The following is a 14,621-nucleotide window of genomic DNA, read 5'->3' as shown; positions in this document are numbered from 1 at the left end:
GAGTCGACCTGAAGGTGGAGACAGAGGTTCAAGTGCAGGGTTTCTGCAGCTCAGACATGGTCAATAACAACAGGAAAGTCAAATCAAACCTACAAAAAACCCCACAGCCATGACTAGTACGAAAGTCATTCTTCGGGTTGTGTCATAGTTTATGTTTTGCCTTGTTTGTCTTTGTGCTCCTCCTTTCTGCTGTTCCCTGAAAATTTATTTTTGGAGGGGCAGACTTTGTTATATTTTGTTGTAATTCAGCCACCAAAGTTTTGACTTATCCTTTTACCCCCCAAAAACAATTAAAAAAAATAAAAATCATGCACTCACATAGCAACTTTCTCAGTGTGTTCCCTGGTCACGTCTCTGTAGAAGTTGCACTGGCAATCCCTGTCAGACCTAAACATCTACTATTACTTTCAGCACGTGAGCTGCTCAGCTCAACAAAGGAAATTACTGAATGCTAAGAATGTTCTCATGTTTTTGGCACTTTCAGTATATGGTTCAGTGTCTCCCGCTGCAGTCTGGTTCGATAAACAAGACTCAGAGTTAAAGTTGGTGTGCTGATCACTCCATTAGTGAGTGAAAATTGTTGCAATACACATAAATCTCTGTCATATGTTGAAGCCATTTGGAGACAAAACAAGCGAGTGAAGTCTGTCTAAACTGCGAAAGAGGAACTCTTATTTAGTAAATGTCTATGAGCTCTATGTTGCCATGGTAATGTTACCTGTAATATTTTTCATAGCAAAAAACTTCTGCAAGAAGTCGAGCATTTGGAGGGAGAAGCAACAAACAATGCAGTAAAAGGAGAAGGCGGTTGATTGACAAGTGTGACTGGTTGTTACATGGAAATATGGTTTCAACAGATTATCAGTATGTGGAAAATACTTGCGTGCTGAGGTGTTGCAGCGATAGGACGAACGTTTAGGCAGCCTGTCAGAGCAGGTACAGGAACAGAGTGAGGCCTTTCGCTCTGAGTCACACATTCTGTAGGCGTAGCTTTGTCACATTTTACTTTTAATTGTTGCAATTTTTGTTGTAGAGATTTGGACTCCCGATTATTAGACAAAGTCAAACGAGGCTAAATGTCAAAAGGTTCCTTTTAAATCTTAACACATTACTGACTACAAAATATACACAGTACACATCTAAAGCGTTAATGATTGCGGGAAAGGCAGCTGTGACTCACTGTCACGAGGTGGATGGATCACTAAGGAGGCTGACGTTACAAAGTTTCTTGTGTAAGGCAAGTCTTTAACCTTCACTGCGTTTTTGTCTTGTAAGGATGGGTGTGTGTTAGAATTACAGTGCTTGTTGACAAAACATTTTTATAAAGAAACTGAGAAGTATTTTTTAGTAGATTCTGTATTTTGATGTAATGCAGTATTCCTTGATTCACTTTTCACTTACAACAGTTAATTAGGAAAGTAACAAAACGGGGTAAAGTTTGTTTGCTTGTTTTTTAAAGAATGAACAATATTAATTACTCTGGTTACATTTCAATCAATTCTGGCACGGCTCCATATGGAGCTGTGCCAGCAGACTGGCTGCCAACAGACATGACATCCAATTGCAGACTCCACTGCAAGGCTTCATTCATTAGCATCAATGGATAAGCTCTATGGCACTTAGAGAATGTTGTTATAATCCAACACTAACAGCAGAATTAACATTTAACTCTTAAAAACATCCTGATCAAGAGCATGTTAGCATAAGTAGTATATGTTACCATGGAGACCTGGTGAGGTTATTGAGAGCCACATTTATTAAGAACATTAATCCTGATCACAGAGGACTAAAATTCAAAATATTCTACACAAAACTGCATTAAAAATATTTTGATAGAAAACTTCTGCATTTCAACAAATTGTTGCATTTAATTCTTGATCTGCATCCACAGCTCTGAAGTAACGTAAAAATCAAGAATTTGACGATGCTTTGTGAATAGATGGAGTAGGGACGTTGGGAACCGGAAACACCACCTTCTTCCTGAGTGAGAAGGCTGGCTGAGGCATCTGCTTTCTTTGACCATACCGATCACTCTTCTTGCTAACATCTGCATTCACTTTTGTCAGGATTGACATGAGATCAAACTCCCTAGGAAAAATAAGACACAGGGTGAGCTAATGTACAGCATTTTTGTAAAAAAGCATTCTTCTTCATTTTTAAAAAAAAATAAATTTTATTATATTTGATATTTTGGTTCACTAACCTGGGCACCATCTGAACAAGGTTTTGGCACAAAGACTGAATAAACCAGGTGCCATTGGTTCTCTCTCTGAAGGAAACATGAAAAGGAACTGTGGCCATTCCCAGCAGGAAATCTGCACTATTTGGGATACCCTGTTTAGCCTTTATAGCATCAGTCCAATGAAAGCTGTATGCAGAGCTATCAGATTCAATGAAGACAGCTTGCTGCTCGTTCTTTCCCTGGCAGGCCTGGATGAAAAACAGCTTGGGCTTGCCCACTAAAGACGGGCAATTTAATCCATTGAAAAGGTCCGTCAAATCACTGATCTTGACAGTGGATCCATCCACACCGTACACGCTGCCTTCCACACCATGACTCAGAACACAGCACACTACGCAGTCAAACCGACTGTGGTCTCTTTTGCCAAGCTCCTTGAACACAGAGAGCATCTGGTTCGTGTCGCAGTCATGGTGGCTCTCCACTTTAAAGCCGAGCCACTGAAACACACTCTGCAGACATTCTGGAAGAAACAGACGATCTAAGGATGATGCAGGACCACAAACATGAAGCGTATATTGACTGCCAAAATTTGCTTACTTTGATCCACTTCAGTTCCTTCCCGTTTCCTTAGTTGGCTGGACTTACTGAAGTTATCGTTGTTAACAATTAAACAGATGCCCCTCTTTTCAGATGTCATGGGATATGTTCCCAAGCCCTACAGAGATAAATGACACAGATTACAGGGAAGACATGATTCAGTGCATTACTTGTAAACTTCTATTTGATCCACATGTTAAACTCTGGAATGAAAACTAAGTATACAAAGGGAAGAATGATCCGCCTGGAGGGCTCCAGCTCAAATTAAATGTAGTGCCAGGGCCGTAACCAGTGATTACGATTTAAGCATGTCACATATATAAGAAAAAAAAATACACACACCTCATCTTGTGTGTTTGTAGATGGCGATATCGGCATGGTGACGGACTCCTTTTCTTGAGTTGATATAGCATCAGTTGTCATAACAGGACAGGTGACTGCAAAGAAGGGCAATAATTGCGGGGGGAACAATTCTATTTCAAGGTTTTAAACGTCTGGTATTATTTCACAAAAAGCTAAACAAGAGTTTAGCTATTGTTTGAATCACGACTGCTCGTCTCAGTGCTTAACCCATTCGATTCAGTTTAATTTATACAGTGCTATGTCAAAACAACAGTTGCCTTAAGGCGCTTTATATTCTAAGGTAAAAGGTTTTGCGACAGGGAAGGAAAAACTCCCTTTTAACAGGAAAAAACCTCCAGCAGATTTAGGCTCAGGGAGGGGCGGCCATCTGCCGCAACCAGTTGTGGGTGAGGGGATGAAGATACCAAAGACATGCTGTGGAAGAGAGACACTGTTTATGTGACTGACGCTCTTTTTTTTTTTTATCTCCCCATAAGAGGAATGCAGGAAAGTCAAATTCAAAGATCATTAAAAATGATTTCAAAACAAATCTTTGACTAATTCCTGACTGAAGCTAATGATTCTAACAAACTGATTTAGAGTATTAAATGACTTTGCTTGTATTCGTATGCAATAGTGATACAAAAATAACCTAAGTAAATTTTGATAGACTTAAAAAAAACAAAAAAACAACCCATAATAGTAGTGTTTCAAACTGTAAGCTTAAGACAAATTTGAAGCCCGCTTCGAACCAGATATGGCTATCCAAGCATCTAAATGGAATGCAAAAGGAAATATGACTTTTACAGTTAGCTGGTTTTCCAAATGGGCCCCTCCCCACTAAAGATTGACAATTGCCCTGATAAGGATCAGAGCAAACAGAGTCCTAGCTTCGCTCTAGTAAAAACATAAACAAAAAACAGAACCATTAATAAGATGGAATGTGACTGTAAAGTGAAGTGAAGATAAGACACAGCACCCTCTATTTAAAGCAAATGGTCAAAGTGCATGCCTGCCCTGCTTTAAGGCTATGGTTACATAAACTTTACTTATGTCTTTTCACAGGCATAAAGTCATAAAGCACTGTACAACAGTTAATAGAATGGAAAAAACAAACAACCTGAAAAAGCAACCTGTCAGAACAGAACAAAAATAATGAAATAAGATAATAATATTAATAAAAAGAGAATGTCAACAGAAGGCCTGGCTAAACAGGAAAATTTCAACAGAAGGTTTTGACTCTTCAGAGTCGCAGAGAGAAACGTAGCTGAAGTGGTAAACTGCTCCAGAGTCTTGGTGTCACAAACTGAAAGCCTCTGTCTGCAAATGAACACTGTGAGAAATAAGATGTTACAGTGAAGAATAAAATATTACAGCTGCATTTAATCATTTATTCCAGGGTTAGTGTTTTGGTCCATCTTCCTCCCCTCACCCTGTTGGCATCAGACAGCCGCCCCTCTCTGAGCTTCTGCTGGAGGTTTCTTAATTCAGACGTTAAAAATAACTTTTTCCTTCCTGCCATCACCATGTGCTGCTCATACGAGGTTGTGTGATGTGATCGTTTACGTTCATTTCCTTATTATGTAGGATGTTTACCTTACAATACAAAGCGCGGTGAGGCAACTCTTGTTGTGAGTTGTAGAATAACAATGGACCTAGAATTGAACCTTGTGGAATCCCACAGATTAGAGGACCTGTGTTTTTGTCCCAACAGAAAAGTAATCTAATTACCTCAGCATAATTAAAATAGAAAAGAATAGAACTTTGTTTCTTTTCCATCTTTACTTACAAAACAAAGTAAACAGAATGGCAAATAGACTCAAAAATAAAATCAAATGAAACTGAAATTACATTCAGCAAGAGACGTTTTGTGAATAGCTTACCTCGCCGTTTTTTAAACTGGTTGATCTTAGCATTCAGCATGGGACACACCTCCCTCACTATGGTCTCCAGGGTGTTTAGATTACTTTCGCTAAGGTGGTCCATGCGCTCCATCTCCAAGAAGACTTCCAGTGTAGTCTGAAAATGACACAAGGTCTTTGCACTGATGGAAAAATGAAGTGTATGTGCGGAAGTTCTGCAGGTTTGTTCAAAGGAAAATGTGACAACGTATGGCAGGCGATGCTACGGGTAACAAGTACACATACATAACACATTGTTATAAAGAAGGACTAGAATGAAATATTATGGGCTACATTTACCACATTTCTGAAGGCGCACTTACAATATGTTCCCCCAGTTTTCTACGTGGGATCATCGTGTTTAACAAGAACTTCACTTCTCTCAGATCACCATCAGTAATTTCTTCAGAGAGGCTGTAAAGAAGCTTCCTGGAATTACAGAAAAACATTTGATAGAAATAGCTTTACAGATTAAAATTTATTTTTCAATGTAAACCTAAATCAGAAAAACGAAACAGTACGAAGCGAAACATGAACGGCATACCTGTAGGGAGAAATAAAGCTCGTTGTTGTATGTGGAGCGAGACAGAGATCCCGGATCAGGGCATGATGTTCAGTAGTGACCAGAAGCTCGGTCAGGAGCTGTGGGTTCTCAGGTGAGAGATGGTCTTGTTTCATCAGGCAGGAGAAGAGCTCACTGGCCGTTTCCACCTTGTTTGGCTTTTGGTCCAGGAGGTCAGTGCAAAGAAAGACCAAGGCTTTCACTTCATCTTTAGACAGTGCCTTACCCACCTTTAGCAACAAATTTTGGAATTCCATTTCCTGTATTTAAAACAAAGTACAAGACTTTCAGAAACCAGAAATTTAAATATGTAGCCTAGGTCTGTTGTTTAACTATGCAAAGTGGTCACATCATGCAAATTGCTCCTTGGAGAAATGACTCAAAAATAGTCATTTCAATAATACTTTTTTGCATTCTAGATGATTTTACGTCTCTTACGAAAAGGCAAATAAATAGGGCTGTCTTGATGTTGTACGTTTTCTACGTTATTATTATTATTATTATTATTATTATTATTATTATAGCATGTCTAGAATATCTTATTTGATGTCTAGAATACAAAATTGATGTATCTATAACTCAACGAAAGCTGCCCCTTACTACCAACTGCGCCTCATAATTCCAGCTGACCATGTCCATCCACCCCTTTATGACCCCAGTATATCGATCCTCTGATGGTTGCGTCCAGCGGGATATTACACCATGTCACAAACATCAAATCATCTCAAGGTGGTTTCCTGAACATGACAATGAACTCGTGTCACTGAAAAGCCCTCCACAGACATCTTAATCCAACAGAGCACCTTTGAGAGGTGGTGGAAGTGGAGATCCATATCATCGGTGTGAAGCTGAGAAACCTGCAGCAACTGTGTGATGCCATCATGTCATGTCGTTTTAACCTTATTGAATAACATGGTAACACGCAGAGTTTACTGTATTCTCATTTTTCAGTTAGTCTTATGTCCCGGAAAATACATTGCATAACTTCAGCACACTTAAAGGTAACCCATGGTAGCCATCTGTGCTCAAACACCATCTCGTGCAGAGGTACCTGTATGGACACGCGTTGACAGCTTGTCTGAAGGACGACGACGACGATACTGGTTGTTTATGTCCACATACTTCAAGCGTACTTCATGTTGTCGGTGGCTGCTGAAAAATGGTTTAACTCGCCATCGAGAACGTCACAGACTTCGTAGAGCAACTTTTCAGTAGTTAAAGTAAGTCCAGGCGAGTAAGCAGGAATCGAAAGTGAAAGAGAGTCTGCCGCATCGACAAGCTAGTTACTGTGCGGATCACTTAAATGTAAAGGTGAAAATATAGCAACCTGTTTTCACTCAGTGGGATGTGTACTCCAACCTGCCATTATGTCAACAACTACCTGTGTGACGCACGTGGCCTCGATCGGGAATCACCTCTGCGTAAGCCTGGAGTCATGTCTGGGCAAGTCCCCGACGAGGCAGGTTAATAATAAATCTAGATTGAGTAACTATAAAGTCTGTAGACTAATAAAAGAAAAGTGCTCACTCCTGTTTACTTTCAAAATATTATGATCACTGAAACATCAAACTCTGCCTTGTGTCTGCTAACAGGATTTCTTTTATACCCATAAAAGACAAATCTGTGTTGCTTTCATCGTTCATTTCCTAATGAATTCTCTGGAAAAATGTAGTTTTGAAGTCCATTTTTTGTTACAGAAGCTCACCCAAAGCACTTTACAGGCATACTCAATTTAGGCCTCCAGTAATCCAATTACACATAATAAGACTCAGACATACGATGATTCAGATGTGTTGTGTTTACTTGGTCCTTAAGACAACTCTAAAACAGTGGCTCTCTTCAAACCCAAACTAGTTGTCTAATGGCAGAAACATTCTCACTCCCATGTTCCAGCTGCTTATATTCTACATGTCCTCCATTTCACCTGGCAGAAAAACCTCAGATCAAATTAGTGAGCAGTTTGAGTTTGGAGGAAATTCTGCTTAAATGTAGATCAAATCGCATTTCTTGTGAAGTTAGAGTCTGACAGCCAGGTTTTATTTGCTGACTGATTTATTTTGACATTCAGGGAATTACAGCTCACAGCAGTGAAAAAGCATTTCTGCCTAAAATGAACAATCGGGCACTACTATTCTGATGAAAAGACAGCCCAAACATTATAACAAAATCACAACTCTTGATATGAACAGTACATCAGACAAGATTCAAATCTTAATTCAAAATAATAATTTTAATAATAATTAAAAATTAAAACTGCATAATCATAGCGGCATGATTTGAGATTGATAAAAACAAGCTGTAGTCATTAAAAGGGTGTGGGGTAAAATTTTATGTTGCCAAATTTTTTTCGCTTTGAAGTGTTGGATAACAAAGCTCAGTGTCCTAAAAGTAATGAGGTCTCACCTCCATTCATGTTTACATAAACCAGATCCTATAAGTAAAAGTCACTTTAAGAAAAATCGAGTTTTTCTTCTGGGAAAGAATGTTTATAAAAAGCTATCTACTTTGAATTATCCTTAATCTTTTCTAGTAGTTGTGCGTTTTATTTTGGCTCTGTCTTCAGGGTCTTGATTTGCCCTCTACGTCTCACTCTCACATGGAGCCACGCGTGGGACTTTGCTCCTGAGCGGTTGAATCTGAAGGATTCTGAAGGAAGGGGGAAAAAAAGACAGAAAAAATGCTAAGCATGTTACAAAATTCATGGGGCAGTAGATGCTTGTATCAAAAGTCAATTGCATTAAAAAAAAATAGACATTTAAGTCAAAAAGCATTGGTTTAAAGCTTTCAGTGCAAGAGATGCAGTAACTATGGCACTTTGGCTCCACATTTGACACTTCACTAAACAGCTAAAATGAAACAACAGAGAAAAGCCTGCAGTGAGAAGAGTGATAATGGGGTCCTGTGACTGACCAGAAAGCTAAAAAGAGAGGAAAGCAGAGACCAGGCAGCCACAGGGAGCCGTTGTAGTGAACCGAGTAGGGAATGGGTGTGTAAAGCTTTGCAAAGGTTGAATCCCAGCTACAGTCAGATGCAGGAGCTGCAACAAGGTATAAAGATGCCCAGATGGTTAGGAAAGGATAAATCCAGTTGATTTTTATAAAGGAGAAATTAATCGGGATTAGCAACGATTGTTATGTCCCAAGACTAGGGTTGCTAACCGTCCCTTGAAAAACGGGATTGTTCCGTATTTAGAAACAAAAGTATTGAGCTGAAAAAGGGACGCACTTTGTCAAATGGTTAAAAAAATAATTTCACACAAAAACAAGAGCTAAAAAATTCCCCACACTGGGAAGGGTGAAGACAATCGGGTCGCCCAGCCCTGGCCATGAGGTGTCCCTTATTTATTTTTCAGGGAGTTGGCAACCCTACCCAAGACACTTCCCCCTAGGATGATTCCCAGGTTTCTTGCCATCCCAGCTGGCACCACCACCACCTCATTGTTAGTGACCTGTTCTCTGTGAGAGGACACTTACTCAGCTCTTTCCAGGGTAGAAATCTAATGTTCATTTCTCCCTTTAAGTTTCACCCTGTGCTGTCGGTGTATGACAACTTTAAGTAGAAAAAGACACCTCGTGTGAAGGAAGAGTCACAGTGAAACAGACTTCAACACAGCAGAGCTGCTATCCAACAGGTTCCAGACGCTGTGGATGTTATTACAGTCAGCATCCCCACTGTGAAGCTTCCGATTACCTGTGTGGTTTTCTCCTGCTCAACAACAAAGCTCTGGTTGTCTGTACCACAGTTGTCTCCCCCATCATCTATTAAGAGAACATGTAAGCGAGTCTCACTGATGCAGGGGAGAAGAGGTTTGACAGAATTCATACGTCGACATTTACTGAATGAAGGTGTACAGCCACACCTAATCAATTATAAATGCATGAGGAGCATTTTAAGGAATGAAAAACTACATTTGATAACTGCAGGTGAGTCGTGGACTTTAATCTTCAATTCTCCAGTATAAATACAATTTAATATTAATTTTTCTTTTATTGTAAAGAAACTAAATGATCCTACTTATTTGTCTTTGCAAGGAGAAGTGTGTGGTTGAGTACTCACTGTCAGTAATGAGGGACTGGACAGCAGTTATGTGTCGACGGCCCAGCCCATGACTCCTGGACACAATGCAATTTAGATAGATGTCCCAGAAGACTTGGGCCAGGTCCCAGAACAGTGCAGTGTGTTTGCTGTTGTTTGAAGCCCTGAGTGACTCCATGAGGTCCCAGAAGGCAGGCACTGTGTCAGCAATCCTCGGAGAGCGCATCTCCAGCAGCAGAGCCGAGGACGCCTCCCAGCATTGCAGATTGCCCCGATGGGCCTTCAGGGGGTCCACCTGACCTGGCTTCTGACCTTGCAGTGGCACGGCGCACATACAGGTCAGTATGAACACTGTGGCTATGCCCATGTTATTTAGCACCAGGACCATCTGCAAAAGAACACAGAGCAGCTTTTGTATTAGATTGGAGGTTTTGCATATTTAAAATATTAAGAGCAGTCATAAACACTTTCGCACAGCATATTTGAATATGCTACATTTGCAAGTGTTCAAGCTTTACTTTGACCATTTGTTTTTCTGGCAAATAAAAACGTACTTTTTGGGTTTATTATTCATTTTACACTCCTCGGATCTTTAAATAAATTAAAAACAAAAGAAAAAACTGGAAACCATTACAATATTGTACTTAAAGCCTTGGTATTCAGCCCAGCTTTATCAATAAGTGTTGATGGGGGTTTAATAAATATGTTTGGTCTTAACTGACGCCAACGCTTCCCTCCTTTTTATGCAGTGTTAGACGAACACTTGTCATGTTTATTGACATTTCTTAATATTAAACTTGGTTCATTTCCAGTCTTTGCTAAAGTTTTCACTATGGCTTGCATTCTTTGTCGCTTTCAAATCTTTGGCATCAGAAGAAAAACTGCAGCTGGCTCTTTTAAAATAAAAGGAATGAATAATTAAGCGAATTGTGATGACAGTCTGCTTTTAGCTCAGCTGCAGGGGAAGAGGAAGTTTAGAGAGCAGTGCAGTTGACACACTAGTGAAGTCTCACCTTTATTCAGTAGCATGCTGGAACCTGTGAGGACGAACACCTGCAGCTGTTGCATGTCATACTGAAATTTTGTTTAGAGAAAGCACGGCCTGAAAACCTGCTGTGCACAGTTTGTGATGTCCAGTGTGTTTCCTAGAAAATAAAGTCAGTAGTGCTGAAGCTTTAGATTTAGGTAGACTCATGGGCAGAGGAGTCGTTTGCTGCCAAACTATTGGAGAATGAATTTAAATTTTTGTAAAACAGCACTGACAGGACCTAACTAAGAAGTGCTTTTAATACTCAAGAAGCAGAAATCTGGTTGAGATTTTCTTTCAAAATGTATCATTGGTGCAACTAACTTTGTGTACCCCAGTACTTTTCCTCAATCGACTCATACTTTGATATGACACAAAATACTGAAAATGTTAATAACTCCTCGTTTGAGTGATCCCATACATTTTTACATAATATTCTAACTACAGTAAGCAATAAAATATAAATGTGTAGAAACAAGACTTTTAAAAAAAAAATTTACATACATTTTTTAGAAGGAATTAAATAAAGCTTTATGTTTATTAATCAATTAGCTTTAGAATAATTGTCTGTTGAGTGATATGCATGTATACGGAGTGGAAAAAAGGTTACTAAAGAAAATCCAATCTAGTTTGTGGCTTCAGTAAAGAAAAAAAAAAGTTTTTTAAAAGCATTACACAAAGACAGATTAGCCGTTTTAGATATTTTTAACAATAATCATTTATCCAGAAAAACAAGTACAGAATAGCTTTAGTGAAGTATAACTTAAGGTGATACATATGATTAAAAAAAAATCCACACTTTAAATGCCACGTTCATGCCGCTTGTGATGGAGGCATTACGAGAACCTTTTTCTGTAATATTTAAGATGCGATAACTGAAACTAAAGCCTTATTAGCTCCCATTATATTTTTCCCTATTCAGTTTTAAAGATCAGCTCTCCAAATCCAAACACTAGGCCTAGAAAGGTCTTGCTCTGCCTAAAAATCCAAACCTAAAAAAATTATTGTTAAATAAAATATTGTACTTACCACTTAAAGCCTTGGTAGCCAGCCCAGCTTAAGCGTTGATGTGGGTTTGGTAAATATCAGGTTGGTCTTAAGTGACGTTAGTGCCTCCCTCCTTTGCGTGCAGCGTTAGTCTAACGCTTGTCACAATTATCAATCACCTTTTTTCTAAGCATCATTTCTGCAGATGAACAGTGGCAGTTTAATATTAAACAATTCTGAAATTATCAATTCTCTTGATCACATTCAGGGAAGCATGGGAGCTTAATTTAGAAATATTTGCTATCGTTTATTGCATAGTTACATAGTAATGTGGTTATTTGGCTGATGACTGTTGCTGTATATACAAAATGTGTAAGAACTACAAAAGGAAACTGCTGAAATGCAATTTAAAAAGGCAAGATATTATAATTCAGTGGGAGGTTATTGATGTTTAATGCGCATGTACTGTAACGGAAAGGACATTTATAATGATTCTGCACCCTGATGCTGGTTATGTGGAGACAGAAGCTACTAACTCATCATAATACTTGAGTTAACTGTCTAATGTTAGTTTTTTAAAAACCAAGCAATTTTAGTACAAGAATGTTCAGGGGAAGTTGCAGTTTACTTCCTGTCCACCTGCAGCAGACTGACCACACTTCAAAGATTTAATATATTTTGCTTACTGCACAAGTTTAGTTCAAACTAAGAAGAAAACATGAGCAACCAGATCTCAGAAACTTTGCAGCTTCTGCCAACTGTGAAAAACTTGAAGACCAGTCATCAAGAGTGGTGAACGACTTACGTTTCTATGCTTTTACTGAAATGTCACAAGCATACCTGATCTCAAATGCAATTACTTTCACAGTGAGAAGCCAACACTAAATGTCCTGGGTGGGTTTCTTACTCATTCATCCTTTTCATGATGTAAAGAAGTAGACTTTACAACAGTTTTACTGCAAAGGCTAAATTATAACTTTTAAACAAATACCATTTTCATATTCATACAAGAAATGTATTGTTAGGATACTTCTACACAGGAAGAGATGCAGCGGAGTGAAAATCATCATCATTATGAGAAATTACGTGAATCATGAATACTTCTACAAACCGGCAGGGAACATTTGAGTGACTGCATGTTCGACATTATGGTATACACACCGGGGTCCCTCAAGGGGACGGTGTGGTCTCCCAGCAATATGGATCCAGGCACAAAAATCCCAAGATTCAGACTCTAGTTCACTCACTTTCAAATATTTCATTTCTCTAATGGAACCACAAGGGACTGCACTCAGTAAAGGATTTATTCATCAACAAGGTTTTTCCCACATTCCGGCAACTGCAAGAAAAATTTGACTTGCACAGTAATGACTTTTTCAAATACTTACAGATCGGAAGCTTTGTAAGGAGGCTTTTTCCATCTTTTCCAGATCGGCCCCCAGACTCTGCCTTAGATAACTTATTTCAGTTTGATCCACTCAAGAAAGGACTAATAACAAAAATTCACAACGCATTGTCACAACTGGATGGAATTATCACACTTGACTATCTGAGAGAGGCCTGGCAGTGTGACCTTGGTACGAGAATTCCAGACAATCAATGGACAAAAGCCCAGGAAAATGTACACTCTTCCTCTGTTTGCATTCGTCATGGACTCTTACAGTTTAAAGTGCTACATAGACTCCATGTATCAAAGTTGAAACTGTCAAAAATGTTCCCCAATGTAAACTCGTCCTGCGAAAGATGTAAACAGCAACCTGCTTCACTGGCGCATATGTTTTGGAATTGTTCCTGTATAGCAACATATTGGAATAATGTCTTTCATATCTTGTCTAAAATTCTTTTTAAAAAAACTTAAGCCAGACCCAATCTGTGCTTTATTTGGAGTGAAGCCGGTTGTTGTAGACCTATCAGCCACCCAAAATAATGTGATACGTTTTGTGATGCTGCTGGCACGCCGTTTGATTCTACTAAATTGGAAACAAAAGGTGCCTCCTACCACATCAGCGTTAACACAAGGTGTATTGAGACACTTGCAGCTGGAAAGAATTAAACTCCTACTAAAGGGGAGGTTGGAGGAATTCCATTCAACCTGGCAACCTTTTATAGATCTCTTCAATACTGTACAGATATAAATGATCACTGAGCCTCATTGGTAGTTCGATAAATAGCATCCTCTGTCCAACGTTCTTTTGTTGTTGTTTTTTTTGTTTTGTTTTTACTTTAATTCTTATTGTATATATGTAATCATTTATATTTGAATCTTAGTTGCCTTTATGATAAAGAACACTGGAAAACCAAATAAAGAGATTTGAGAGAAAGAAAAAAAATACACTTTATGGTTGATGACAGGCTCATGTTACAGTAGGTCTGCATTGTTTTGTATTAATCACTTTTGTCACTTGAGTTTCCTGTCAAAGTCCTTCCCAGATTAATAAAAAACAGATTCACGTCTACCTGAGCTTGACGCATGACAAACAGACGACGATGATGAACAAAGGGACCCTAACACAAACATACGCAGGCTGTAATGAGGGAATGTGCAACAGGAGGGAAACACAGCTGGACCTAATTTGACATAACGAGATAGGGAGGAAACAAACTGAATGCACTAATGCAGGACTATCAAAATAAAACAGGGAGCAAGACAAATACTGAGACGAGGACGAAGAAAAAACGTGCAACACAGCGAAAGCACAGTGACAGAAAGCTAAAGCCTAGAATCTATAAATATAATACAAGTCCACACAATACGAGAACCAAAACCATGAATGACACAAAATCAAGGAATGTTAGAAAAATCCCAAAACACATGAACACTAGTTCACGGATCCAGTGCCATGACAGTGACAGCATGGGGCAGAATGGAGTTTCTTTGCATTGGTGTTAGTTATTGACCCCATAGTCCCCCCCGCATTTCAAATGGTTTGTTCCACCTCCTCAAAGTTGCTCTTAAATAACACCAATCACACAATCAGGAGCTGCTAG

General features: G+C 39.0%; 2 protein-coding genes across 4 annotated transcripts; both read right to left on the bottom strand.

Moving 5' to 3' along the window:
• Window positions 1-1,733: 1,733 nt before the first annotated feature.
• On the bottom strand, window positions 1,734-7,008 carry casp10 (caspase 10, apoptosis-related cysteine peptidase). Of its 2 annotated transcripts, none has more exons than XM_080290646.1 (8): window positions 6,636-7,008; window positions 5,567-5,844; window positions 5,346-5,451; window positions 5,005-5,245; window positions 3,122-3,216; window positions 2,780-2,897; window positions 2,204-2,702; window positions 1,734-2,088 (listed from the first exon to the last, which is right to left on the bottom strand). In XM_080290646.1, exons 2-8 carry the CDS (start codon window positions 5,839-5,841, stop codon window positions 1,911-1,913), a joined length of 1,512 nt encoding a protein of 503 aa, XP_080146772.1. In that variant the 5' UTR covers window positions 5,842-5,844; window positions 6,636-7,008; the 3' UTR covers window positions 1,734-1,910. The 2 variants fall into 2 exon arrangements, with proteins under 2 accessions (XP_080146772.1, XP_026001343.1); XM_026145558.2 differs by having other exon boundaries at window positions 5,005-5,140; window positions 6,636-7,005.
• A 610-nt stretch (window positions 7,009-7,618) lies between these two features.
• Window positions 7,619-14,513, bottom strand: LOC113008264 (protein FAM237A). Of its 2 annotated transcripts, XM_026145561.2 has the most exons (4): window positions 14,091-14,513; window positions 9,641-10,007; window positions 9,275-9,342; window positions 7,619-8,230 (listed from the first exon to the last, which is right to left on the bottom strand). In XM_026145561.2, exons 1-4 carry the CDS (start codon window positions 14,103-14,105, stop codon window positions 8,177-8,179), a joined length of 504 nt encoding a protein of 167 aa, XP_026001346.2. In that variant the 5' UTR covers window positions 14,106-14,513; the 3' UTR covers window positions 7,619-8,176. The 2 variants fall into 2 exon arrangements, with proteins under 2 accessions (XP_026001346.2, XP_080146773.1); XM_080290647.1 differs by lacking the exon at window positions 7,619-8,230 and having other exon boundaries at window positions 8,246-9,342.
• Between the last annotated feature and the right edge of the window lie 108 nt (window positions 14,514-14,621).

Source organism: Astatotilapia calliptera, chromosome 16 (genome assembly GCF_964374335.1).
Source record: "Astatotilapia calliptera chromosome 16, fAstCal68.1, whole genome shotgun sequence".
NCBI lineage: Eukaryota > Metazoa > Chordata > Actinopteri > Cichliformes > Cichlidae > Astatotilapia > Astatotilapia calliptera.
Note: the sequence above shows the minus strand (reverse complement) of the source record. Positions and strands in the feature narration are given on the sequence as shown.